Here is a 25,873-nt window from a genome sequence, read left to right as displayed (position 1 = left end):
GGAGGAGGACAGATCACTTCAAATGAAGAATTTATGTCTGACATTGTTTAATGTACAAATGTAAGAATGCAAGCAACTTCATTCATTTATGTCTTACTTCCAGTTCAGATTGAACTACAACAGAGAAAGCAACACAGAGAGGACTTCTTGTTGGTTTGTGTATTTTAGTAGACATGGAAAATGTAAGACAATTTATCTGAGTGATGTGGTCTACCACATAGGTATCAGTAAATGCAATTTCAGAAGCTATCTTTCATGACAGCCACTCAGTAGCAGCAGAAAGCTTAGAAGTCATAAATTATGTTTCAAATACATTCTATTGTTCAAAGTGACAAATTTTAGTCTTTTAAATTCATACAACCCTAAAACAGTATTTTCTTCCACCACAAAAATAGCAAAAGTTTTAGGGCTCTTCTGAATCAAACTAATCACACTCATTTATGAGCATTCTGAAGTACTGTCATTATGAGGCTTAAGTATTTATCATACCACAAACATGTACTCTTATATTACAATGAAACAAAATAAGAAGCATTGACAAAATGGAGATCAATAACTTTGACCATCAGCCTATATAGATCTTCTTCCAAAAGCTATTCATTTGAATTTATCTTACAATTAAATTAATAATCCTCTGGTAACCTTATTGATTACAAACACAACCTGAGATGGCCCCCATAGGTCAGGATGACTAATGTGAAGATATAAAAGTCAGAGAAGGGATTTATGCCCTCAGCAGTATCAACAATTCCCCTTGGCCATGATGACAAACAAGTGCTAATATATGTCAGAAAAACACAAGATTTTTAAAGTGATGTGAGATTATACTGTTGTAGCACACAAGTGAAACAAGTGCTTTTAGTACACTTAAAGGTGAACCTGCTATATGATCCAAAACTTTAAATGAGGTATTTCTCAACCTGTTTATTTTGTCACTAAATATAGGGAGTCCCAAAGCTTACTGTACCAAATTTTTTATTATTTCAAACAAACGTCTGTACAAAAACATCAAAGCAGGCCAAGAAATCCCGTAACTTCACAAACAGCACATGACAACTCACAGAATGCTTTAAGGTTTACATTTTTATTATACAAGTGACAAATAGTTTTTTTCTCTGGGCTACTTAAAGATCAGACTTCATTGTTTGACAAAAAATTGCAGGTAAGCATATTAACTTCAGTTACCAAAGCTCAACAGAATGGCCTGTCATCCACCTAATTTACCTAATTGGAAGTGACTATAAACAAAGCAGGATTTTGCCTAACATACATTTTTAAATGTCCCCCCCATTAAAAATGGAGCCTGTAAACAGTGGATTTACTACTGTGAAAATAGTGTAGTCATTGCTTTCAGAAAAAGAAAAAGATGTAACGTGAGTGAGTTCTAACTCTCTCCCCAAGAACAACATAGCAACTGGCTGCTGCACCTGCAGGGTGTGACATGAATGCTCGAGTTGTCGTGCTGTCCAGCATCAGGACATGCATGACATTGGCACCTGTGCGTTCTGATCACATCTGAGAAACCTCATAGGGGTTGCTCTGCTCAGAAATAAGCTCTCAAGTTAATCCCTACTCCAGAGAATTTGTGACATTAATACTGTTTAAGGACTGAGTTCAATGACACAGTTTGTCAAAGTGCAGCCGAGTTCCAGCAGACCAAATGCATCTTCAAAGTCTTAAGGTAATGTTTCTAGAAGAGATGTGCATGAAAATTCCAGTGAAAGCACACAAACCCTGATTTATCTATATGGGGATAAGCAAATACAAATCCGAATCTGTGCACAAGCACTGGAGTTTCCACACATACATGCAAGCAAAGTACACAAAATCAAACACAATTTCTGAACGTGACCTCTGCAAGAATATGCACAACTGCAGACCACCCAGTAGACACAGATAACAGAGCATGAGCACTTTGCTGCTTTTGGCAAAGTATTTCTATTCCATTAACTGGAAAATTTACCAGAAAGTAAGAACAAACAACTCAGCAAGGAACTTAACTTCTTGAAGTATCAATCACATCTCAAAAGCCAGTGAAGAGCAGTCAGCTGATAAATATTTCTGTGTTGACTCTGAGTCATCTAATGAAAAACACTACCAGGAACTAAATGGAGTTCCTAAGAACAGATCAGCTCTTAATTTTAAACCATCCCTCATCTGATGCAGCTGATTTGACACCAGGGAAGTTTGCTACAGAAAAGTGTACTAGCTTAGATCAGCCAAAAAATTACTGGCTAGAGCTGTGTGGTAGTTAATGTTTACTGTGATATATTTACACTGACAAACCTTTTCCATTTAAGTCAAGGCATTAGCATTTTCCCTTTCCTTTCTAAATCTAATAAAATTATACAGTTTTCAAAATCCATCAAGGATCTTTAAGCATATTTTCTGTTTATTTATACAACAACTGAAAAAGGATATTAATTTCCTCAGCTGTTGAAAGGTATGGGTTATACTTAATTAAAAAGGTAAAATTACCTGTTTGAATTGAATACATTTTTGGATGCTAGACAGCACATAATCCATAAAATTAGGTGGATCTCCACTTATTACAGGAAAGACAATGCATTTTATGAGTGATGAACATTCAGGTATTCTCCTATTCATACTAGTTTGACAAGATCCTAAAACTGACTGAAAAACTGTGCGCAGGTTCTTCAAAACATACCAAATGAATTTTGCTTTCTCTTATATTAACTTTCTGCTTCTTTAAAGTTCCTTTTCTGTGGTACCTTTGACATTTCAGTTTGATTTCCATTTTGTCTTCACTACTACTTCTCTGACGGAGAAGGTGTTTAAGGATTAAAATGCACAGACAAACTGTCTTAACTGAAGTATCTAAGTAAAAAAGTATTTTAAAAGTCAAAAGATAAAGGCTAGAATAAAAACTTAGGTTGCACTATATAAAGTCAGTCAGGTTATGAACAGATTCATATATTTTAGCAATGTGAAGAAAATGGTTATGTAAATACACACAAGTATTAACATCAAACTGTATTAAATTATGTAAACATACACATCTTCTGTGATCAATACAAACATCTACTTGTCTCTGGATACTACTGCAGCATAGCTCGAATTTGTTTTGAAGTAGATTCATCATTCAGGTGTTTTGTAGTGAACCTAGAAATTACAAGTTAAAACAATCATTTATAAAATGAACAAAGATAGGAAAAGTCTGAACACTTCAGCCTGTTTTTGAAATCAACACAGTTCAGTTACACACAGGAGGAATTTACATGTTCCTCTACTGATCACTGGAATTTAACTGGTAAGAATCTGGTGCTCTTTATCTTCTAAATACCCTATGCAATAAATTATTCCCTGCTAAAAGGTGGAGAACTGTGGCTAACTACTGTTTGGTATCAGTCTATGACATTGTCATGATCTTGGATCAAAATTATCTCTCATTTTTTTTAGTTAAAAGCCTCAAAAGAAGCAAAATCATGAAAAGACATAAGAAATATGGTAAATACTAAAATCACTAAGGAATCTAGACTGAATTTTGGCATAACCTATGACTTTAAGCAGTTTTCTTAAATGTTCTGAGAGGACTAAAGAGCTTTAGTGAGTTTTTTTCTATTTAAACCCAAGCATTCTCCACTGTTTATGCTAATAGAGAGACTGATTATAACATAAGCTTGAAACACACTTGACACCTGTAGATTTAACTCCACATCCACTTTAATTCAAAAGACATGATAAGCAAATGTGGAAGTGCAGTTCTCCCTCTATCCAAGCATTCAACAGCTAGAGAACTCAAAACAGCTCTGAAAAACTTGGGTTTGACAACTAACAACATTCTCAGCTTCAGAGAAGCGTCAGACCCCTGTGTGCCTTCCTTCCCAAGACAGCACTATGAACAGGACTGGGATTTAGGATGCTGTTTTCTTGAAGCTGTATAATTTAGCATTATTAAAAAAAAAAAAAAAAAAAAAGTCTTACTAAGATGGAAAGGGCTTAGAAGGGAAGCACTTAGGGTTTGAGAAATAGAAATCTGACACTTCATTTCTAAAATGTTCCAGATTCTGGGGTATTTTATATAGCAAATCTTAGCTAGGATATACTGTTTACAATATTAACAGTTATTGTTTATTCAAGTGAAATGAAATGGGAAGAAATTAATATTAAAAAAACCCAGGTGATGAAGAGGAAACCTGAGAGGATAATCTTCTTAAATCAATCTTCTAAAGTAAAGAAACTTAAATATAAAGAGATTGGGAGAAAAACAAAGAGGAATTTTCTAAGGCTGAATCACACATACCGGAGAGCATTCAGAAGTCCTTCCACAGAGTCAGGTGGTTGTTCCTTTAAAACTTTTATGCATCCCTTCATCTGGGAACAGAAGCATGCCACTATTGAACAACAATATATGAATTGCACTAGCTGAAAACAAGGAAAAAATTCACCGTATACAGGCAGGTTTCTTTTCTTACTGAGTGTTAATGCTGCTTTACATGACACAATAAAAATATTACAACTTATTAAAAATTATTTCAAAGTTAAAAACTTAACTTTGGAGAAAACATCTACTTTAATAAGCATTTGTAGACAGTAAATTATGTATCAAGTATCTACATTTTAACTTGCACACTGTTTCTTCAGTTCCAAGTAAAAATTACTAAAATCCAAACTATCTGATACAAGCTGAAAAAAAGAGATTTTGGGAGTTCCATGTCACTGCTGTTAACAACTCTAAGAAGAGATGTTTCAACTTTGACTTTTATTTTTATGTTTGCATACAAGGAAGTAATTTTCAGTATTCAGTTTTTAGTTGTAAACCTAGCCAGTGACAACTTATTATTTGTTTCACAACTAGTGGTTAAAAATTTAATTTAAGAAGTCCATGGTGTTGATTTTAACACCACACTGAATGAATATCTTTGTGGAGACTGTAAAAAACAGGCTGAAACTCTGTCCAAATTTACAAAAGGGGAAATGAAGCAGAGAAAGCAGGAGTAGAAGTCATTTGACCCATTGTAGAGACTCCCGAGCTAGTCAATAGAGAGAAACAAGGAATTCTTCTAACCTTTTCAGAATATATCTTCTCCAGTAGTACTTAATTCTTCCCACTGCTATGAAGACATTGAATCTAGCTATTCAGAAATTAGCCTAGATTAATTTTATCTTCTTCAAAATGACAGATAAAGACACAGCTGAGTCAAGATATGGATCCTTTAATTCTCCAAGTCACACTGGAGTGCTAAATCTACATGTAGAAATTTCTTTGCAGCTGAAGAGTACTTTGCCTTATTAAGGAAGCAGATGATAAAACAATTTAAGTCAGGGTCCCTTTATGTGCCAGCAAAAATGAGTCAGAAAATGTAGCTCAGCATCCCCGACAGGGAGCAGCCCAACAAACACTGCTCACTGCTCAGCTGGCTCATTTCTACCTGGAAAGCGTAACTAGCTTTGCAAATAACAGATCAGGTGAGATTCTCAGGCTAGCACCATGTGTTTTGAAGTGACATGGTTATTCTTCCTAAATTAGAGAAGCTCAAGTCTATGTGCACAGCACTCAGTACAGGTTTACATGCCCCAGCAGATCTGATCATACCAAGACAAAGGGGATAAAAATTCAAACAATTATTTTTCATTTCTGTTAGAATCAGAATACCTAAAACAAGTAGGATAATGTTGGGGTTTAGGATTCTTCCTTTTGTTTCTTTCAGGGAATTTTTCTCCCATATGTGTTGCTAGGAGACAATAACGACCGGGTACTCAAGAGAGACAAAAGAAGTTGCCACAGCTCAGGGGAGGAGAGCAGCTGGCTACTCTCCCTTTTTACCTGGGGGTTTCCCTGGGAAGGGCAGAGACACTAGGAGAACTGGCTTGGGAAAAAGGGGTTGGGTGCAGCCCCCAGCTCTCCTGCACGCTCGGCATTCAGAGGGGAGAGAGGCTGCAGTCGCTGTGGGGAGAATTCATCACCATTGAGGGTTCCATGTCCTGTTGCCTTTCTTCTGCCAGGAGCGAGCTGTGCTCCTAGGAGCAGCTGTTGCACTGGGACCTTATTAACACCCCACCTCAGCTAACAAGGGACCCTTCCCCATCTGCTGGGGTGCCTCAGAGCAAACCCCAGGATCCCAAGCCTGCCTTTCCCCTGCCCTGCTCGGAGCCGGGCTGTGGCTGCACAGCTCCGTTCCTGTTCCACGGCTCTGGTTTCTCTGCTGCGCTGTAGCTCCACACCCCTTGCCCGTCGGAGGCCCCGCTCCATCGGAGGCTCCAGCTCCAGCTGCAGAGTTTCTGATACAACTCCTTCACCACCCTGAGACTTTTGCGCCTTCCTGCCATTCCAGCTTGCTGCTCCCGAGGATCCTGCTGGGGTAGTGGGATCGGCTGTCCCGGGGGTTTGTAGAGAACGCCTTTTTTCCATCCCGCCATTGCTCTTTGCTCCCTGAGCTCGCGCCACAGCGCCCCCTGCAGCCGCGGGGGAATCACTGCACCTGCCCTGCCCGCCGGGAGCCAGCAGCGCCCCTGCCGGCTGTGCCCGGAACTGCACCAAGGGGGACCGTGCCCGGAGAGCAGGAACACACCGTTTACTGGGGTTTCTGGGGTTTTTCCTTTTGTTTGCTTTTGCTGCCATTGTTGTTGTTTGCATGCCTTGTTACACACATACATACTAGTAAAGAACTGCTATTCCTTTTCCCGTATCTTTGCCTTGCACTTAATTTCAAAGTTATAATAATTCAGAAGGAGGGGGTCATATTTTCCATTCCAAGGGAGGTTCCCATCATCCTTGGCAGACACCTGTATTTCAAACCAAAACAGATGTCTAAGCTAGGAGACTGTCATTAATAGCTTAAAATACAGCCTCCAGTCTTGAAAGAGTAAAGCAAAGGTAATATACTCCACTGTCCCTGAAATTCTCTTGCAATGGCTTGAATGGCTGAAGTGAATAGTTTAGAGAAAATAATTGTTTACCACAGTAAAACAAACTCATCATCTGAAACTTAGGATATTTTTTTAATTACAAAAGAATCATGGAGTTAATTACGCAAATCAAGATTTGGGACCATGTACTCATTTTTTTAAACTGAGTCATAAATCTGCCTCCCATTTACACCTACCTAACTTTCCTGTATGATGACAGGGCTTTAGGATAAATGTGAGAAACAAAGTACACACAATGTACATTTGGTCCTATCAGAATTTCATTTGTTTTGCCTCTGTAGGCAAGAGACTAAACCAGCATTCAAGAAATCTGCACTCAAGTCCCAGGCTCTATCTGTTTCATGACCTTGAGCAGATCTATTCACCTCTGTGACAAATCTTTCCTTCTGTAGAGAGTCAAAGAGGAGATGTGGCAAAATTCTGGTATCTGCAGAGGCAAAATGCTAAGGAAGACCCAGTATCATGGAGGGCAATAATATATGTTTTTTTTCTTCTCTTTTGACGATGTCTCTCTTGTAAATCAAAAGACTTGGCATATTTTTCATTATTAACAGCTTATTTCTGCTGAAAGAAGTGGTGTGTCAGATTTAGCTTTGTAAAAATATGTAGAAAAGACAAGAGTACTCTTTTCATATGTGCTTGCAATTTCTCAAATGGAAAAATAAGATTGATTTCTCTGTGACTGGCCATACCAAAGATAAAATTGAAGGGTCATTATCAACATTACAACAGTAACATTTCAGTTCTGTTACTTCAGAGCTCAGACAAAGCAGAGAAAACATTGAATATCTACTTACTTACAAGAGAACTACTGCCAAAGATGAGCATTTCAGCATCGATATATTACATGATTTATAAAAAATTATGACCACAGAACATATTCCAGGCTAGGTGTAATATAAAATTATTTTAGCCTAACTATACAGTTAGCAAAAAAGCTGGTCCTTATTTTATTTTCAAACAAACTGATGTATTAAAGAGCACAGGCGAAGACAGATTCTAAATTGCCATTCAAAAGTAATTAAAATTATTTCTACCAAGCCATAAGCTTGTGCTGAAAAAGAACTGCAGACTAGTATCCTCAAACCTATGGAGTATTAAAGAAAGGTTTCTCTTACATCAATCTTTGATGTCTTTGAGAAAGCTCCCACAGGATGAACGTGATCGTACAGAATAATTACTCCCACCATTACTCGCATGCAGAACATAAGGGTCTCTTCACTGGTGAATCTACTCCTGTACTCTCTGGAAAACAGAACAAAAGAAATAAACATTCTACACCTTTTGCTAGAAAATTTTAAAAACTAGACTGGGAGCACATGAAATCTGAATCAAAAGTATATTTTAAGGTTGCAGATGCACATTAGTAAGACTTTGAATATCAGTGAATTCTGTAAACCTGTGCCGATTTACAAAAATGGTTAGAGAGTAGATAGATGTAAACCTCTCATCATACCCATGTACAGTTGAGATCCTCAAAATGTATGTGATGATGGCTTAATAGAAAACTCAATGAAATATGATGGACACTGATCTGAAACACTTCAGTTTAATCCCAGAAACACCACATGCTGGGACATCAAAGGAAAGCCATTGTTTTTGCTTAAATTCCTACTTTGGAATAGTTCAGTGGGATCTAAGCTCAGCAGCTGGGAAGTACAGAGCTTCACCAAGATGGATTGCAACAGTCGTTGTGCTCTCTCTGTGTATTGTAGTACCTGTCAGTCTACAATAACTTGAACTTTTATTCTTCCACAGCATTGTAACATGAACAGACTTAAAGGTGACAGAAACTGTGATGTGAAAATGCTTGATTATCCCACAATTAGTATTAAATATTAGATAATCTTCTATATGACTCACAACTTTTTTCTCTATTTTTGCCAAAAAAACAGCTGAGTCATAAGGCTACTTTTCAATTACCACTTCTATGATGTCTCAGGATTGTGAGAGGAGTCCCACCCCTACAGACAGTTCTCCAGAATTTTCATGAACAAGCACAAACCTCAGGAGTTCTACTCTTTACATGGCTCCATGAACAAATGACTCATAGGCAGAAAGACTACTTTGACTTTATCTTATATGTGTTTTCCAGTCAAAGAGACGTCTAACCTAAAATATACTCCAATAAATGCATAGCAAAATAAAGAACCCCACTGGCTATTACTGCCTACACTAGCAGATATGAACACAACTGTACAGCTGACTACATTTATATGAATGAAAATTCATACAGCTGATTTTTTTTGTATCTAGAATAAGATGGCTGCATCCAAAAATAGATCTACTTAAATGATCCTTGAAATAGCCCCTGTGTATTTGCTAAAGTACTGCCTGGAAGAGGCAAAACCTTGCCCTCTGTGTTAATAATTGAGCAGCATGGGCAAGCAGGAGGTAGCAATTGGCTTTGGCCCTGGATAGACAAGACACAGACACTGCAGCCTGCGAGTGCATTAGATTATTACACTGTATTTTAACCTGTCATGAAGTGCAGGCTGACCATGTAAGCTCTACCCAACAGAACTCAACACTGACTCATGAAAGATATCAAAGGGTGGTTAGAACAGGAAGCAAGGCTTTCTAACACCAGGTCATGCTTTTTATACAAAAAGAAGTAACAACTTAAGGCAAAGATACAGGAATTCACTTGGAAAAAAGTGTGTTATCCCAGGTGGCTAATTAAAATGTAAGTTCCGTCATACAAACCCCCAAGATTTAAGATAAAACTTACGGTGTTTCCAACATGACTTTACATACACTGGCCATAGTACTTAGACAGTCTGTTGTATTTTCAATTGGTAAAGTTTTGTTCTGGAAGGGTAAGAAAAAGGCAGTGTTCAGTAAACTATGTTGTAAAATTAAAATCAAGAATGTCTGTGTTAGACCTTTCTCCCCCTTTACATACTTCTGATACAAAATGTGTCGTTGCATTACTGAGGGTTTTCAGCATTGGTGTGGCCTCTGCATAGAAGAGGGACATCCTATTGGCCATTTCATTGTTCACTTCATTCTCAATGTCTAGCTGATGAAAACAGAAGAAAGAATAGTCAGTAAAGCTCTTTAAAATCTTGCCAGCAGCAAGAAAAAGATGCAGTACATGTTCATGTCAGAATGCACTGTTACTTGAATAGTCCTCTCTAATCACTTCATCCGGATTGCTGATTAACTCTCAGTGTGAAGGAGAGAACATGACAGCTACTGAATCAAAAGCAAAAACTTTACCAAAAATGGCATAAATGCATCCTGATAAATAAATACCTCACTGTGTGCAGCACATCAGAGTTTATTTACTTACATGCATGTTGTTTATTCTGTTGCGACTTATTGTCCGCCTGTAATAACTGAAGTCATTCTGAATTGCTGGGTTTCTCATCTTCCAGGAAGAGAAACAGGAAATAATCAGTTTTGGTTCAAAATACACAGCAACAATCAACATATACTGAAAGACTTTATTAACCTTAAGTTCATCAAAACGAAGAGTAAAATGTAAGATTTCTGCAAACTCTTTCGCTAGAGCCTGTTCCCGTTCCAGGTGCTGAGTGGGAGTGTAGGGAGGGCATGTCAAGGATTCCAGTAAACTCTGCAGGGCTTTCTCTGAATAAAAATCAGAAGCACAAATTGTAGTCAGTCCACACAAAGCTTTAACTACATATCTAAAAATACTGCATTTGAAGAAAAAAACCCTCCAAACATGCCGAGCCCTAAATATGCTTTTTCTTACTATTCTGAAGTGAGAAGCAGTAATTAAAGACACCTGCCTCTTCAGGCTCTGCCATTTTCTCTCCATTTTGTATCATTGAATTCTTTTCCATTTTTGTCACCCTTTATCTGGGATCCTTATCAAAAATTCTAGAGGAGGCATTTTTCTTGCATTCAGATATTCAACACTTTCATCCTTCTCAATTAGCCATCAGCTCAGTATAGAGATTATTCTGGCATCTCTGTTACTAAAAGTGTACTCTTAGGCACTGATAGCAATATAAATCAGCTTCTGTGCCTACAATTACTAGCATAACTCAAAAAGTGAAAGACATAGTTACAGGATGTTGTAGAAGAAACCCCTTCCACTAGGAGCCCTCTCACTTCATACACATATTTTCATTCCAGAGTCCTATTTCAAAGAGTAACTACATCAGTTTCTGTGTTTGTTGGGATGACAAAGTCAATGTACAACACATCCAACTTCGGATTTTCACCCTGTGAGAGAGTTTATTGGTACATTTCCCCCATTATCTCTGCTTTTAAAAAGTCTCAAAATATGACTGGCTTACATTCCTTTTAAAGCTCCAGGGGATCCAAATTACAAAAAGTAAATTGCATTAGTCCAACATGGACCAGAAAAGTGCAGAAATGTGGCAGGAAATAGAGAAAAACTGTGTAGCTTTATCATGTTTTTTGCTTGTATGCCATTTCAGTAATATAGACAAACTAACGAAATATGAAATTAAGATTGAAGAGATGCCTTGATAAATGCAATTGCAGTTAAATGCCTGTTGATATCAAACAGAAATAATATTAACTCTAGAAGTCTTTAAAAAAGTTTGTGGAAAGACAAAACTTCTTCTTTCATTATATATAAAAAACCTATAAAACAGACGTACTAAAACAGGGCTCACCTAATCTGAGTGAAAACTCATAGAAGCGCTTTAGCCTTACAACCAGGGGACAGACTGAATTCCATGCTTTTTCTTGCAGCTGGATATCATTGGGATTTTGTATTGCCTGAAATGAAAATATAACTGTAAAGACCTGTGATAAATAAACAACAAGCAAGAGGTGGTTTGGAATTTTCCTACATTATTTTAAAATGTATTGTAAAACATAGAAGAATTCTTAGAAATTACATTGCATAGGATTCAAGAAAATACCACGTTTTTCACCTTCTCTCTCCCCCTGTGACGTACTGTTTCAAAATCATTCATTACAGTGAACCACTGACGCAGAAGTATGTTCTAGCATATTCTTTTGGGAGCAAAACTATTGTAAAAGCATCAGGTAAAACCTTTTGTGTAACTACTGGCTGCAAAAGTAGCCTTCTTTTTCAGGTTTTAATGGTTTTGAAAACTTCAACATGTCGAGGTTTTTAAGTAACCAACACCCCACATTAAGAGTATCTACAAATCTGATGCAGGAAAAGTTTTTGTCACCTGAGAAAAATTCTAAGTTACAGTTCAGAAGTGTACTTCAGGACCAGTTTTACAGGGTAAGATGCCTCTAAAGTGGATGTGAAGTTATAATTTACTGAGGTTCACTATTCCACTTACAGAATAAAACAACTATCTGTACCATGTATTTCTGACACCTGAGTATTACTTCTTCCATGTTTTCAAATTTGACTTCTGCCATGAGATACATGAAACAAGGTATATGAAATGGTGTTTATTAAAGTGAAAAATAGTAAATAATTACTAACAGAAAACCTCAAAGAAGTTCCAACACCCATCATTTAATGATTTCAAGCTAGAGCTTTATACTGAATGTTATGCATAATCTGTTACATATCTTATAAATACATTTTAAGGAAATTTTCACTTGAATTCATTGAATGTGCTTGGATAGAGACCAGAAGCAAGGAACACATTGAGTTTTGCCTGATTTTGCTTCCAAAGAACTGCCATTAACAAACATACATCTCTAATTTCTTGTCCAGCTCCTTTGTAAGCCTGAAGGTCTGCAAGCATGCTTTCTGAGTCCTGTAAAACTGCACTGATCTGGTTCCAGACCTCCCTTTCTCCATCCGTGGGCTGTGCATCTAAGAAAGAGAAAAGCAAAATGCACAAAGTCAAAAGGAAGCTGCAGTACAAATGGCAAGATTACTCAGTTCTACTTAACAATACCACATCCAGCTTGAGTATGTGTAACTCCGTTCTGATGTATTTTTTTTCCAAATATACAATTATACTGCCATTCTGCTAACATCCAAGCTTCTGCTTTTTACATCCAAGCTTCTGCTTTTTATAGCAAGGAAGGAAGAACAGTACAGTTTTTGTATGCTCTGGCTCATAATGCCTCTTCTCATAATGCAGCATTTTAAAGAGCAGCAGTATCATAAAGCAATGTTATTAGAAAATAGGATAATGCATCATTTCACAAGCTCCATGGCTCAATTACAAAGAATTGCTCACTTTTCTTGCAGCTTGGGGATAAAATCAGGCCTTTCAATGGATGGAGCAGTGGGATATTGCTCCACTTTGACTTTCCTCCAGGCTTCCTTAACCAGGGTAATTTATTTCTCCTTTGTAAAACAGATATGGTACTATTAAAAATAAAATTTTTCTTATGTATGTCAGGGATCATTCCTGCCACTCAAATAAATCCAGCTCTGCCAGTTATCAGTTTTCAAGGTGTGAGTGACCTGTAGACCTTTACTGTTGAGAGAAATGACATTTGAAAGTAGATCAATTTTCCTATTCAAATCTCCTCCTATGGGATTTACACAGCAGTGTGACACTAGGGAGTGATGTTATCCCCAGAACACTGACACATTAGACAAGGTAGAGATCTTCTGTCTTCTTTTGCTTTAAAACATAAAGATGACAGGCACTGACCAAAGACTGGATGACCTACATATGGGATTGCAGTCTGTATGTGAAGGAACAATGAGATATCTACAGAGACACAAATATTTTTTTCCCTTAGATTTGTATTGATAGCTTGTAAAGATAGAATATTAATTTTTATGAAAGAAAGAATTACCTTGAAGTTGAATCTTAGAACTTAAAGACTATTTGTTTGAATTAAAAGCAATGAGGTAAGTTCAGTGCAAAACTCATCAATTAGGATGAGCTACTGTATTCATCTCTACATTAATAGACAAGAAATATTAAAAACACTTATTTTATTTAGTCATCTTACTCTCCTCAAGAAAACTGACAGAGTTTTCTACCCATGTATCAGTATGGGATTAATTTACCCAGTCCCCATTAGAAATAAATGAACTGGTTCGCACTGGAGTATATGGAAAACAGGCATTTTCTTCATGATGTTTCAGGTTAGGATAATTTGTTTAAATGTATGAAGTTACCTATGGACCTTGCACAAACAGAACACAAATTAAAAGAGATTTACATGTCTGTAGCTTCAAAGCAACTCATACTTAAAACCCTTCCCCTATTCCTATGGCACCATGAGTTCCAAAAAACTGGGCACATAATACTGATTGGACTTTCCTCTAGTTCTGGAAGTTTTCCTTTATCTTATTTAAGAAGTGAAAATAAATATAAACTGGGCTTACTTAGCTGGCTTTTACAGCCAAAATATTTCATGCAACTAAAAAATTCCACTATCCTTCAAGAAGTGAGAGAAAGGAGCACCGAAGGGAAAAACTCCCCACAGGAAAATCTGGGACATGGCTGTTGAACTGACCCATCAGTCACTTTAAATTTACAGTGTTCCAGACTGGTTCTTTCCTCAGGCTGCAAGAAATATCAGGTACACACCATATGGGGTTTGCCATCTTGTGATAAAGAAGCAAAACAGAAAACCCCTCTGACTTCAATGAGGAAAGCAGTGATCCTGAGAAACAGTTACATACCATACAACAACAGAGTAGGGGAAGGTGGGAGTCACATAAAAATCAGTACCTATATTTTATTAGTTAAGATAATGAAAATAACATTTCAGTGAATACTAACACAAAAGAGAATAAATAACTTGTTAGTGAAGTTCATGAATGTAAAATTTGCATGTGCAGGTAACCTGAAGCATCTTGTTTAACTTTGTTAGTTAACAAGGTACTTCAATGTTAATTTTTACAATTTATTTTCTTTAAAAGTACAAGTGCTTAAGGGGATTGCAAATACTATACACTGCCCAGCACTTTGGGACTTCAAAAAGGCCTTTAGTAACATCCTTTATTGTAAGTCTTTTTCAAAAGTTCCCAATGCATCTTTTGGCAGTTGGTGGAAGGAGGAATATTTGAAACTCATTGAGCGTTCTGCAGTATCGCAGCACCTGGAGACAGAGTAGGAGCAAGAGGCAGGTAGGTGTGTGGGAGAGGGAAAGACAGGGAAGGGAGAGGAAGAGGGCTGCAAAGGTTCCAGAGCAGCAGACTTAGCTTGCACTTGCAGAAGCAGTTTATATTTATGTTGAAAGTGTTTAGCTTAAAAAGAAAGGTAGGGAGGATGGTTCAGGCTTTTTTTTTTTTTTAAAGCATGCTTTTATTTATGAAATAGAAGTTATGCAAACAGACGTTCTGATAAGACCATGGCCATTTTTCAAAAGGGATTTTACAAGAAGATGCTGCCATAAAGGGTCAGCTAAAATAACTGAAATGGATCACTTTGAAAACAATTTCATCTTACTGTCAACAACAATAATAAAAATAGCAGCAACCACTAAAAGGAATTGAAACTTCTTCATGACGGATTTTGACTTTTAGAACTGGCTTGCTATTTCAACTAAATGAAAGCTTGTTTCTCTGTTCTGAATTAAACAATGCCAGTCCTGAACTGGAATGGGTGGAATCACTGTTTGGCCGTGCTCACCTCTCATCCCCATGCTGCCAGAGAACCAGCACGTGCTTCAGAAATCTGAGCCCATTTATAAATGGAACCACTTCCACTGGCCAGCCCGTGGTGAACACAAGTTACCATAATAGCCAGACTCACTGCATTTCAAGGCTGAGTTTTTAGAATGCTCATGATTAGCAATCAGAGCATTCTGTCTTTAATAAGACAAAATAGAAAACCCTTTTACCTCCCTTTGGACAAATGTTTCTAATGTGAACCCTAAACCACACAACTACATGAATCCTGTATCAAATTAATGCAAGAGTCAGGTAAGGCATGATTCTACCAGCAAAATCTGAAAATTTTAGCTCTGGACAGAAATACACTTCCACTGACTCCATCAGGAATAACCAGACCATGGTAATTCATCCATTCCAAAGAACACATGCTCTCTTTCACATTTACACATGGTCTATGCCATGTTTTGGATGAAACTTCAGACTTTACAAAGAACAAGTGGAAACCCGGATCTGCTACAGCTCATTTATGGGTGCATTAAGAATTTCAGGTGAATGGTGGGGCATGAAATTTGGGTCATCATTATTTTCTTAGTAAAATACCTGTAATTTGTTTCAGAAAATCCTCCAAACAGTGTAAGGTATCTACCTCATCCTTCACCGAAATGTGCATTAGGAAAAAACAGAAACTTCTAGGTAGGTAAAATATTAGTATTCATAGGATAAGACTAAATATAGAAAGGATGTGATGCATTTACCAATACCAAATGAAGTATAAAAATACCTCAGTAATTAATTTTAATGAAGAAAGAACAGTACTATGAAGAGTACAAACAACAGGACTACAAGAAGCATTTCCAACTCACACACCCTTTCTGAATCTGAAATGCAGACCAAAAGCTGAGAACTTTATTCCACCCTTAGGTGGTTAAGAGGATTCACACTGAGGCTGATTAGTTCTTCCATTTCAGTGAATGTAGAATCATATTTGTCATAAAAATACCATGCTCTTCTGGTCTTCACAGCATAGCAAAAGAAAGTGAGTTAAACAAGAGCTTTCATGGGTTCTGCTTTCAGCTTTTCTTGTCATGCCCGCTGCTGAACATGGCAAATAATTCCTCAGCTAGCAAGTTAGAGAGCAGTATACATATTTAACTGCATAATGCTAAAGTTCTATTTCAGATTTGTCACCATGACAATGATTTTTTTTCCAATGCCAATCTGGGACAAAATTAAAAGAAAATCTCAGAAATGAGCAAAGGCATTACAATTACAGCAAGTAATGCACTTTAGAGGGTAGCAGAACCTGCTACACTCCATACATAAATGAATCCCCATTCATTAATGGATAGAAACAGTACTCTATCCAGGCTACACAGGATTTTTTAACTTCATTCTTTCTAAATTAGCTAGAATAAAGGGAAGCTCACAAAACTGTTAATACTGGCTCCAGGCAGGGTGCTGTGCCAGGGAGATCAGTGCCCAGCTTCAGCTCTGTGGTGGACGGGGGATGGACACACAGCACCTCTCTGACTGAGCTGCAGTTTGTGGCTCAGGGCATTCCACAGTTCGGGAATTGAGTGCAACCTCCCACAGGCTGGACCCAGATTATATCCTCAGCCTTGCTGCCTGTGCAACAAGAGTATTAATTAATAGCCTATTATGTGAAAAGTGGGCAGTTGCTCTGCTGCCAGACACATTCTAATAATAGACCCTTTTAATGGTACATGAATAATAACTGAAAATTTCATTAATTTTTCTGGGGATGTGGGGGAATCCTAGAAAATAAGATTCTTGGAGGGGACGAGAGTGATTTAACTAGGCTCAAGTGAAATCCACCTATAAGCCTTAGTCTTTTAGATTTAAGTTAAATTGTTGCCTCAACTTTCAAATTATTTCTAAGAATTCATGTGGAATTATTTATTTACTTTGCCTGAAAAAGGCAGCAGTGATTTGACAATAGATTTTCTGCAAAAAAGAGCAATTTTAAGATGGTACAGAAAGAGCTCAAGAACCCAGAATTAATTTATCTGCAACTAATTTAAATAAGGTCAACATTTAAAGTACAAAGCAGTCTTGAACTGAAGATCCATTTCAAGAGAATTTGCTGTGAAATCCTGAAATCCACACTCTCAAGACTTGCCAGGCACTCACATTTCTTAGCATTATTTTCAAGCTGAGCACTAAGAAGGAATTAAGGTAAAGTAGGTGATATATAATCAAACTAAGAGGTAGCAGCTTGATTAAAAATACTCCCATCAAGATCCAAGTGTAAAACAACAAAATGGTGCACTTTCTAATAAGGATGAAATTATTTTCTTTATTTATACCTTTCAGTAGACCTTAAAAAAGAGTAATTTGGCTGAATGCATTAAGCCTGCAATACCCCTTTAAAGAAAAGGCCTTTCCACCTGCATGGAGAATGTTATTCTCCACACACACCCAGCATAACTGCCCAACTCTAAAATGAGTACTGGGGAGCAAAGAGAACTGCTTTTGCTAATACAGCATTAATGGAAATTAATGCTGGATTCAAGTTTTTTCAAGTATGACCATGGAGTTACAAAACTTGATTTCCAGTCTGGATTGCAGAATAATGTTAGATGTCAAAAAGAATTGCAACTGACACAATGTGGAAACTTGCATGAAAGTAGGGGAAAAGAGATGATGTCAAACCTTTTTTTTTTTTTTTGGTAGCCAGCTAATGAAAAAGCCCACAGAAACTAAAAAGCAAAATGCTGATGCAAATAATGAATGGAGTAAACACATCAGCTCAGCCCACCCATCATCCTCTGAATGGCCAACTGTAGTGACCATGTTCACCCATGAGCTCGAGCTGACAGCTCAGGCCACAGAAAACCACATTTCCAGCAAGCCCACACCAGACTCTGACCTATGTCCACTCACTCAGAGTGTCCTTTTCCACTGTACGATGGCCAGTTACAGAAGACCAAAGCACAAATCCACAGCCCTTTTTTAGTCACATCCCTTTGAGCCAATACAGATTTTGTGCCACTAAAACCCTCTGGGACTGCATTTCGTGACAAAAACTTTTAACTTTCACTTATATGCATGAAATTCTCTGAAATTTGGAGATGACAGTTCCTCTCCAGGTAGGTGTGCCTGACTGGAGTGCCCTAACTACTGGCACCTCCTGTGGGAGGGGACTTCATTCAGCTCTTGGCCACGTGCTTTTGGGAAGAAAAACAATCTTCACTGCCAAGGCAACAAATTCAGTATTTCCCCCTCCCACCACCACCTCTCCCAAGGCTCCCCACCCACTGCCAGAGCACCTGTTTCCTGCCAAGGCTGCAGCCTGGGTCAGGAGCACTTTCTTGCCAACAAGGACACAATGGGGCTGATTAATCCTGTGAGCTCAGAGCAGCTGAAAGCTTTCACAATAGCTTGGCAAAGCCACAGAGCACTGCCAAGGCCCTCAAAAGTTTGGTAGAAAAAAATTAAGTGGTGGTTTGGCTAGAGGTTTGACATCCTGGGATGACAGCAAAGTTTTCAAATTATATAGACAGAGAAGAAGGGATAGATACATGGCTTCTGCTAAACCCAAATTAACAAATTCTTCACATTTTAAAACTGATTTTTCATAATGAGGTAATTAAGCTCAAGATGAGAAGATTAAGGTATGTGCACAGTTCCAGTCATACATTCTAGCTCTCATCTAAGAATGCATGTTTGAAAAATGTCGTCAGATCTAAATATGTATTTAAATGACTTTTTGAAGCAGTGCTTCTGAATGTACACAGACATACACACTCATAACATGCCAACTACTTCTTTCAGAAAATATTTCAGGAATAAATGATTAATGAACAAAACTATTTCAAGATCACAAAACATGTGTCTAATCACCTGAAATGCTCTTTTAAACCATGCTACAAAAGTAAAGTATTTTAAAAACACTAGATTTTCTCAAAACTTTCTGGTTGGCTTTTGTTTTTTTTTTTTTTTTTTTTACAACAGAGGTATTAAGAGAGAAAACGCCACACACTGTGTTTGAAATAAAACACATTTCATGTATGTGGTGAACACAGATTAAACCCATATTAAAGGATTTGGTGACAGTGTCTAGAAGTAGATGCAGGGAAACTGTAGTCACCAAAAGTGAAAACAGCTTTGGATCAAATATAGATGTGACAAGAGAACTGGAATGGGAAATACTGTTCTGCAATTGATAATCACGCAATTTAGAGAGATGCAATCAAGCACATACACTTTGATCATTTCACTACGTCTTAGAAACTATAAACCAAACTAAATCATCACCGAACCAAGCAAAAAGAGTTCCACCTCCACTGCTTAATTTTTTTCCCAGCTTTTTATTTCCAACATGTATTTCCATTCAAGGAAGAGTCATAGTTTTTTAAACCCTGATTTGTTAAAGAAAGCTGAGGCTGAGTTCATTCATATGTAAGTTTAACAATGGCTCATAAATGTTATGAATTTAATTCAATATAGGGTTTTACTTGCATATCTGCCTCTCTGCCCTTTTCTCTGCTCAGAATAAAGTAATTTTGTGTGGTTTTATAAATATCAGAAAGTAATATTCTACTGAAGTGTAATTTGATTTGTTTGCAAATCCCTTTTGAATTGCTTTATGATGCATAAGCACATGCAGTTTATTAGGAAATAATAAGCAAAGAAGGCAAGCCAGGCAAGAAGCTTTGCTCACTTTCAAAGTCAAGGAAAAAATTTGGCCCCTGATCAAGCTCTGTGCAAGTGAGAACTTTTAAAAGATTTCCCATTTGGTTCCTGAAAAATAGAAAAGGAAGAAAAAAGGAGTCCTGAGTGAACAAATGATTTTAGAGACAAGGACCTGGACAGACTGGTTGTGCTGGAAAATACACACTTTAAGCAATCAGATTTTAAAAGTTTTCCTCAGTTTGCTGCTAAGTCAAGGAAAAGATTTTCTCATTGTCTTGCAATTGTTTGAACTTACTTTCAAAATCCAGGAAAAAATGTGGATAGTTTTCAATTTCCCTGGTAAGGACCTTAAGAAGATTACCCATCCCAGCAAACCTAGTAAATGCAACAAAATCATAAACAGTTATACATGTAAACTCAGAACACTACAGCTAAGAGCTTGACACAGTCTGCATCATATATTCAACCTTTTGGCAAGTTCTGGACCATGAGAAACATTTTGTTGGTCAATTCTGTGATATCTATTCAGAAAGAGCAAGACCTCAGATAAACACAGAAATAATTCTGTTCAACAAATTGAATTTTAAACATCAGGACAACATCCCAGTGTATAAACAGATATATTTATGAATTTATTCACTTAGCAAGAGAAATAAACTCAGAGCTATATCTCTAACTGTTAATTCTCTAAATTGCTGGACTCCAGATTACTTAACACCATTTCAAATTAAAAACTGACATCTTAACACTTCTTTTAGATCTTCAGCAAAAATCCATGTCATTTTAAGAAAATAACTCATTATAAGGAAAAAAAAAATCTAGTTGTTTCTAGGCAGTAAGATTTATAATAAAATTACTATAAAATTATATCAAAAAAGACAGCTAAAAGATTTTTAGCTTTTAAAAGTATATGTATGCATTAAAAAAAGAGAGAGAGAGAGTAAAAATGGGAGGTTTGAACCCTATTTTTTATCTGTTATTCCTATCTTTTATCATCTTGGAATTCTTTGCATTTCAAGTTATGAACAACTCCCAAAAGAAAAAGTGACTAGTTCTCAAAAAAGCAAGTCTCTATGGAAGATAAAAAGGAAAGATGTTATAAAAAGGTTTTTTGCCAGTAAAGTCTTTAGCAAGGTAAGTTATTCTAATACTGTGTAAAAGCAGAGCTTTCTTGGTCAAACTTAAAACTTTTTCTCAGAAGACAGAAAAATTAAACCATGAAAAGCACGTATCAGGATAAAGAGACCTGCCTGGAGGGATGTAGAAAAATGTAATTTTAGATTTAAAACACAGATTGAAAACTGATTTTTGCCTCAAAGAGAAATATTCTCATTACTCTAAACCACGGCTCTTGGGGATCACATCTGATGTTCATCTGTGATTCAGTTTAACTCTTTTCCCACTTAAGAAAGCAGACCACAAAAAATTATTCTAAGCATGTACATGGCTGATACGCTACATAAGGAGACAAAGCTTTTTTCAAGTTTTCCCACAAGCATTACAGTAGGAAAAGTATCATCAACTCTAATTTCTATGTGCATACAAAGGATGCATTTCTACATCAGGAAAACCTAGGAAAGTAATGTGAGGCTTGGAGATTTCAAAGCAGGTACAGTCATAACATAAAATGATATACATTTAATCAATAGTCTGTTCAGAACATGCAGTTTCATGTAAGCAAGGCTTTTGTTAAATAAATGGCTTTGTTTTGCATTATATACTTCTTCAAAGTTTTCTCTCCAGAACAAATCCAGTGAGCAGACTGTCAAGCCCTTTGTAATTAGCAACATCTTGCATATACAAAATTGAAACACAAAGAAACATTTTCCATAATTCATAAAGTTACATCCATTACATGCAGGAAAAATATTTACACTTTTACTTTCAGAATAAGATCAGCACCTTATACACTGAGTTTGACTTTCTGATTAGCCTACAAAGGGGAAAAACATGCAAACAGTGCAAAACAGATTTTGTACAGTGTTAAAACTTATATCTTCAATAATTTAATATTTTCATCACACTGGTATAATACATCTTATCAGCATCAGCTAGGAGACACACGATAAAGTACACACACTTATTTTCCGTTTCATAACCTTGAAAAAAAAATTATATTATGTAATGCTATCACAATCGACATGACTGACTCAGCTTGGATTCTTCACTTTCAACTCTTTTTAAGCCATAACTTACCTCATCGCCTTCAATCTTCAGAGAGTACCCCAGCATTTCTTCTGCTGCCAAAGCTTGCACTGCGTCCAGAACTGGTTTAGCTGATAGCATGCTTCGAACAGCGAGGAACCCTTTGTGCCAAAAACCTGAGGATAGGCTCCCTCATTTGCATGGAGTCGCTTGGGGTCATGTGCCCAAGCTCTGCCTCTGATCCTTCTTAAACAAGTACAGCACATCTCGGCTTGGGAGATTTCTGAGTGTTTTTCCAGAACTTTTGTTACATTTCCTAGCTTGTTTTTCACTTTGTTCCCTCTCCTTCAATCCCTGTGCAGAAACTGATCCAGCTATTCAGGTCACAAGCCTACCACAAACTTATGTGCACACGTTCATGCAGGTGGCATTTTCCAACGATCCTGGAGGTTCTGGTTTGACACCACCTATTTTCAAAGCACATCAACCCCAAAAATAGTCATATTCAACATCAACATCCAGAAAATATGGTTCAGGCAGCTGTTAAACATGTTTTAATTATTTTTTTATATAATTTCTTTATGGTTTCCTAAAAAACAAAGCTAAAAGCAACATCTGGTTCCATGAAACTTTCACTTTCAAGAGTAATTCATCATTCAGCACTAAATTTTAGTTTCAAATTAAAAGGCCAAACTTAAAGGAAGTGCTAATAAATGCAAATCTTTCCCTCAAACTGAATTATTTTATTCTGCATAGCCTGCTGCTTCCCAGTACTTAGCTCTTTCAAACTGTCTTTCCTTACAAACTCTAATAACATATTCCAAACCTCAGGAACTGAAAGTCACCTCCAGGATAATTTTAATGAGATTTCAAAGTAACTAACGGCACACATTCTGAGCAGGTCTATATATATATATACTGTGATTGCAAGAGAAATGCAAATAGCAGCTGATGTACAGAAGCAAATCATAAAGGTTTAACATAGGAGCATAAAATTCTATTTCATTAAACCGGAAAGCATTTTATTTTACTTACTGTAAAATCAGTTTAAATGTTGAACTGAGACTCAATGCATATATAAAAATATTGCTGATGCTGCACCACTAAATGCTAGCAGCTTCTCTTTAGTGTCTAAATCCCTTAAAATTCCAACCTGTAACTACGCTTTAAAAATGATGACATGTTGATAACGATGTCTGCATTTTTCCCTATTGTTTTCCAAACCATTAAAACTTACCCTAAGATATCGCATAAGCATACAGAAAATAGTTTTTAAGCTATTGTTGACATTTTAAAGCTCATTGCTTAATTTTTGATGCTCAACATTTAATTAGTAGCACACAGAGATAAATAAACCATAACCCAGCAATGAACAGTAAGGTACATTTAGCTTTTTGCATTTAATTTACCATTATCCAGTAGCAGGTTTTAAAACCTGAGCTTTGAACAAAATATCACAGGCTGGTTTTCCAACAAATAACTGTGTTCCTAAAATTCTACTGATTTAGTTTCAACATTCTAAAGGTATTACCTTGTATGGGAAAAGAAATTCGTTCTACCCCACTAAAGCAATCAGTTTATTTCTGAATTGTGGTATATAAAATACTATGCCCCCCCAAAAAAATCAGAATTCAACCCTACAAATCTGCCATAGATTTTACATACATATACTGAAAGTATACCGAAATATATTTATTATATACTTAAATCCACTTTTGAAAATATAGTAAGTGTTCCCAATCTGGGAATCACTAACTGAACACTGAATATCATGTTATTCAACACTTTAAAATTTTGGTTTACACACAGTTTTAAGCAACTACACAATTCTCAAGTGTGGAGTTTTGCACCACTTTCAAGTAACAGCTACAGTACTATACAAACTGCTAAAGAAGTACTGATTGACTTCTTCTCTTACAGGACTAATTTAATCAGTACCAATTCAACACCATCAGCAGCTCTGTGGTACAGGGACGATGTTAACAGAGAGACAAAGCTTTAAAACTCTGTGTTAGTGAAAAAGGACACATTCACCAGCTCAAGCCTTCGCAGCTCATCAGTGCTCCTTTGCCAGATAATATTTCCTAAATCTGTCTGCTCACATAAACATGGTCTGAAAGGCTTTTGTCAAAATGAGCTGGATCAGCAAATACCTACTGCTTAACCTCATTTAGATCATCCTAAGGAAAGCAGGGCTTGTGCATGTTTTCATGAGCAGCCCCACTGGGATTTCCAGGAGAAAGGCTCCCAAGCTCAGGAGTGGCAATGGATGATTCGGAACGATAACTTCTAGTGGCACACCTAAGTGGGCAGAGACAGGAGGCATCCAGTCCCCAGTCTGAGGGAAATGTACTACGCACATCAGCATCATTAAGGTACTGTAACCAACCTTACTGCATGAATAATTAACTGTGCTTTCAAAAATATACCAGCATCTGAACAAACTCAAGATCTCTCAGATCAAAAGCATGACTCCAAATCACTGTGATATTCACTCATACAGTTGGTTGAAATACTTGTAAGGAAACAACGGAAGTGCAAGATTAAAAAAATTCTCTTGGGGAAACTGGCTGCTCATGGCCTGGACAGGTACACAGGGTAAAAAACCGTGGTGGTGAACGGAGTTAGATCCAAATGGTGGCTGGATACCAGTGGTGTTCCCCAGGGCTAAGTACTGGGACCAGTCCCAGTCAATACTGGGGCCAGATCCCAGTGCCCAGGGATCTGGACAAGGGGATTTGTAGTTGTGAGGCCACACCTCAAGCGCTGTGTCCAGTTCTGAGTCCCTCACTACAAAAAAGGCATTGAGGTGCTAGAGCGTGTCCAGAGAGGGGCCATGGAGCTGGGGAAGGGTCTGGGGCACAAGTCTGATGAGGAGCAGCTGAGGGAGCTGGGGATGTTTAGCCTGGAGAAAAGGAGGCTCAGGGGAGACCCTAACACTCTGAACAACCACCTGAAAGGAGGTTGGAGCCAGGTGGGGTTTGGTCTCTTCTCCCAGGCAACTGGCATCAGGATGAGAGGACATGGCCTCGAGTTGCACCAGTGGAAGCTCAGGTTGGATACCAGGAAGGATTTCTTCATGGAAAGAGTGGTTAAACACAGGAACAGATTGGCCAGTAAGGTGGTGGAGTCACCACTCAAAAGTGTTCAAGAAACAGTTGGACATGGCACTTGGCTCTAGTTGGCATGATGGGTGTTCAATCAGAGGTCAGACTTGATAATCTTGGAGCTCTTTTCCAACCTCAGTGATTCTGTCATCAACTGTAGTCTCAGTCAGGTCACAGATGACACCAAGTTGGGCAGGAGTGCTGACCTGCTGGAGAGCAGGAAGGCTCTGCAGGGGGATCTGGACAGGCTGGACTGATGCTGAGGCCAGTGGTGTGAGGTTCAACAAGGCCAAGTGCTGGGTCCTGCCCTTGGGTCACAACAACCCCTGCAGTGCTACAGGCTGGGGAAGAGTGGCTGGAAAGGGACCAGGCCTGGGGATGCCGGTCAACAGCAGCAGAGCATGAGCCAGGGTGGGCCCAGAGTGGCCAGCAGGACCAGCGAGGTGGTAATGAGCAATAAGAGGAAATGGCCTCAAGTTCCACCAGGGAGGCTAGATTGGATATTAGGAAAAATTTCTTTTCTGAGAGGGCAGTCAAACACTGGCACAAGCTGCCTGGGGAAGTGGGTGAGCCAACATCTCTACAAAAGACTTGTAGATGTCGT

At 37.7% G+C, this 25,873-nt stretch overlaps 1 protein-coding gene across 8 annotated transcripts in view; it reads right to left on the bottom strand.

Moving 5' to 3' along the window:
* Nucleotides 1-1,065: 1,065 nt before the first annotated feature.
* The window catches only part of CYRIA (CYFIP related Rac1 interactor A), a 55,964-nt gene continuing 31,156 nt past the window's right edge, over nucleotides 1,066-25,873 (bottom strand). For 4 of the 8 annotated variants that reach the window (XM_041421246.1, XM_041421255.1, XM_041421265.1 and 1 more), the window contains 10 exons: nucleotides 20,313-20,392; nucleotides 12,522-12,643; nucleotides 11,508-11,613; nucleotides 10,349-10,485; nucleotides 10,187-10,264; nucleotides 9,797-9,913; nucleotides 9,623-9,702; nucleotides 8,010-8,136; nucleotides 4,265-4,335; nucleotides 1,066-3,123 (listed from right to left, as the gene is read on the bottom strand). In XM_041421246.1, the coding sequence (XP_041277180.1) occupies nucleotides 3,060-3,123; nucleotides 4,265-4,335; nucleotides 8,010-8,136; nucleotides 9,623-9,702; nucleotides 9,797-9,913; nucleotides 10,187-10,264; nucleotides 10,349-10,485; nucleotides 11,508-11,613; nucleotides 12,522-12,643; nucleotides 20,313-20,382 (972 nt within the window). In that variant the 5' untranslated portion in view covers nucleotides 20,383-20,392 and the 3' untranslated portion in view covers nucleotides 1,066-3,059. Of the gene's footprint in view, nucleotides 3,124-4,264; nucleotides 4,356-8,009; nucleotides 8,137-9,622; nucleotides 9,703-9,796; nucleotides 9,914-10,186; nucleotides 10,265-10,348; nucleotides 10,486-11,507; nucleotides 11,614-12,521; nucleotides 12,644-20,045; nucleotides 20,126-20,312; nucleotides 20,393-25,873 lie in introns of all 8 variants that reach the window. The other 4 variants (XM_041421218.1, XM_041421226.1, XR_005953896.1 and 1 more) reach the window with 3 other exon arrangements.

The sequence above is a fragment of the Onychostruthus taczanowskii genome, unplaced genomic scaffold (assembly GCF_017590055.1).
Source record: "Onychostruthus taczanowskii isolate IOZ18803 unplaced genomic scaffold, ASM1759005v1 scaffold11, whole genome shotgun sequence".
NCBI classification, from domain to species: Eukaryota; Metazoa; Chordata; class Aves; order Passeriformes; family Passeridae; genus Onychostruthus; species Onychostruthus taczanowskii.
The sequence above is the reverse complement of the archived record's forward strand: the minus strand, read 5'-3'. Positions and strand labels throughout refer to the sequence as shown.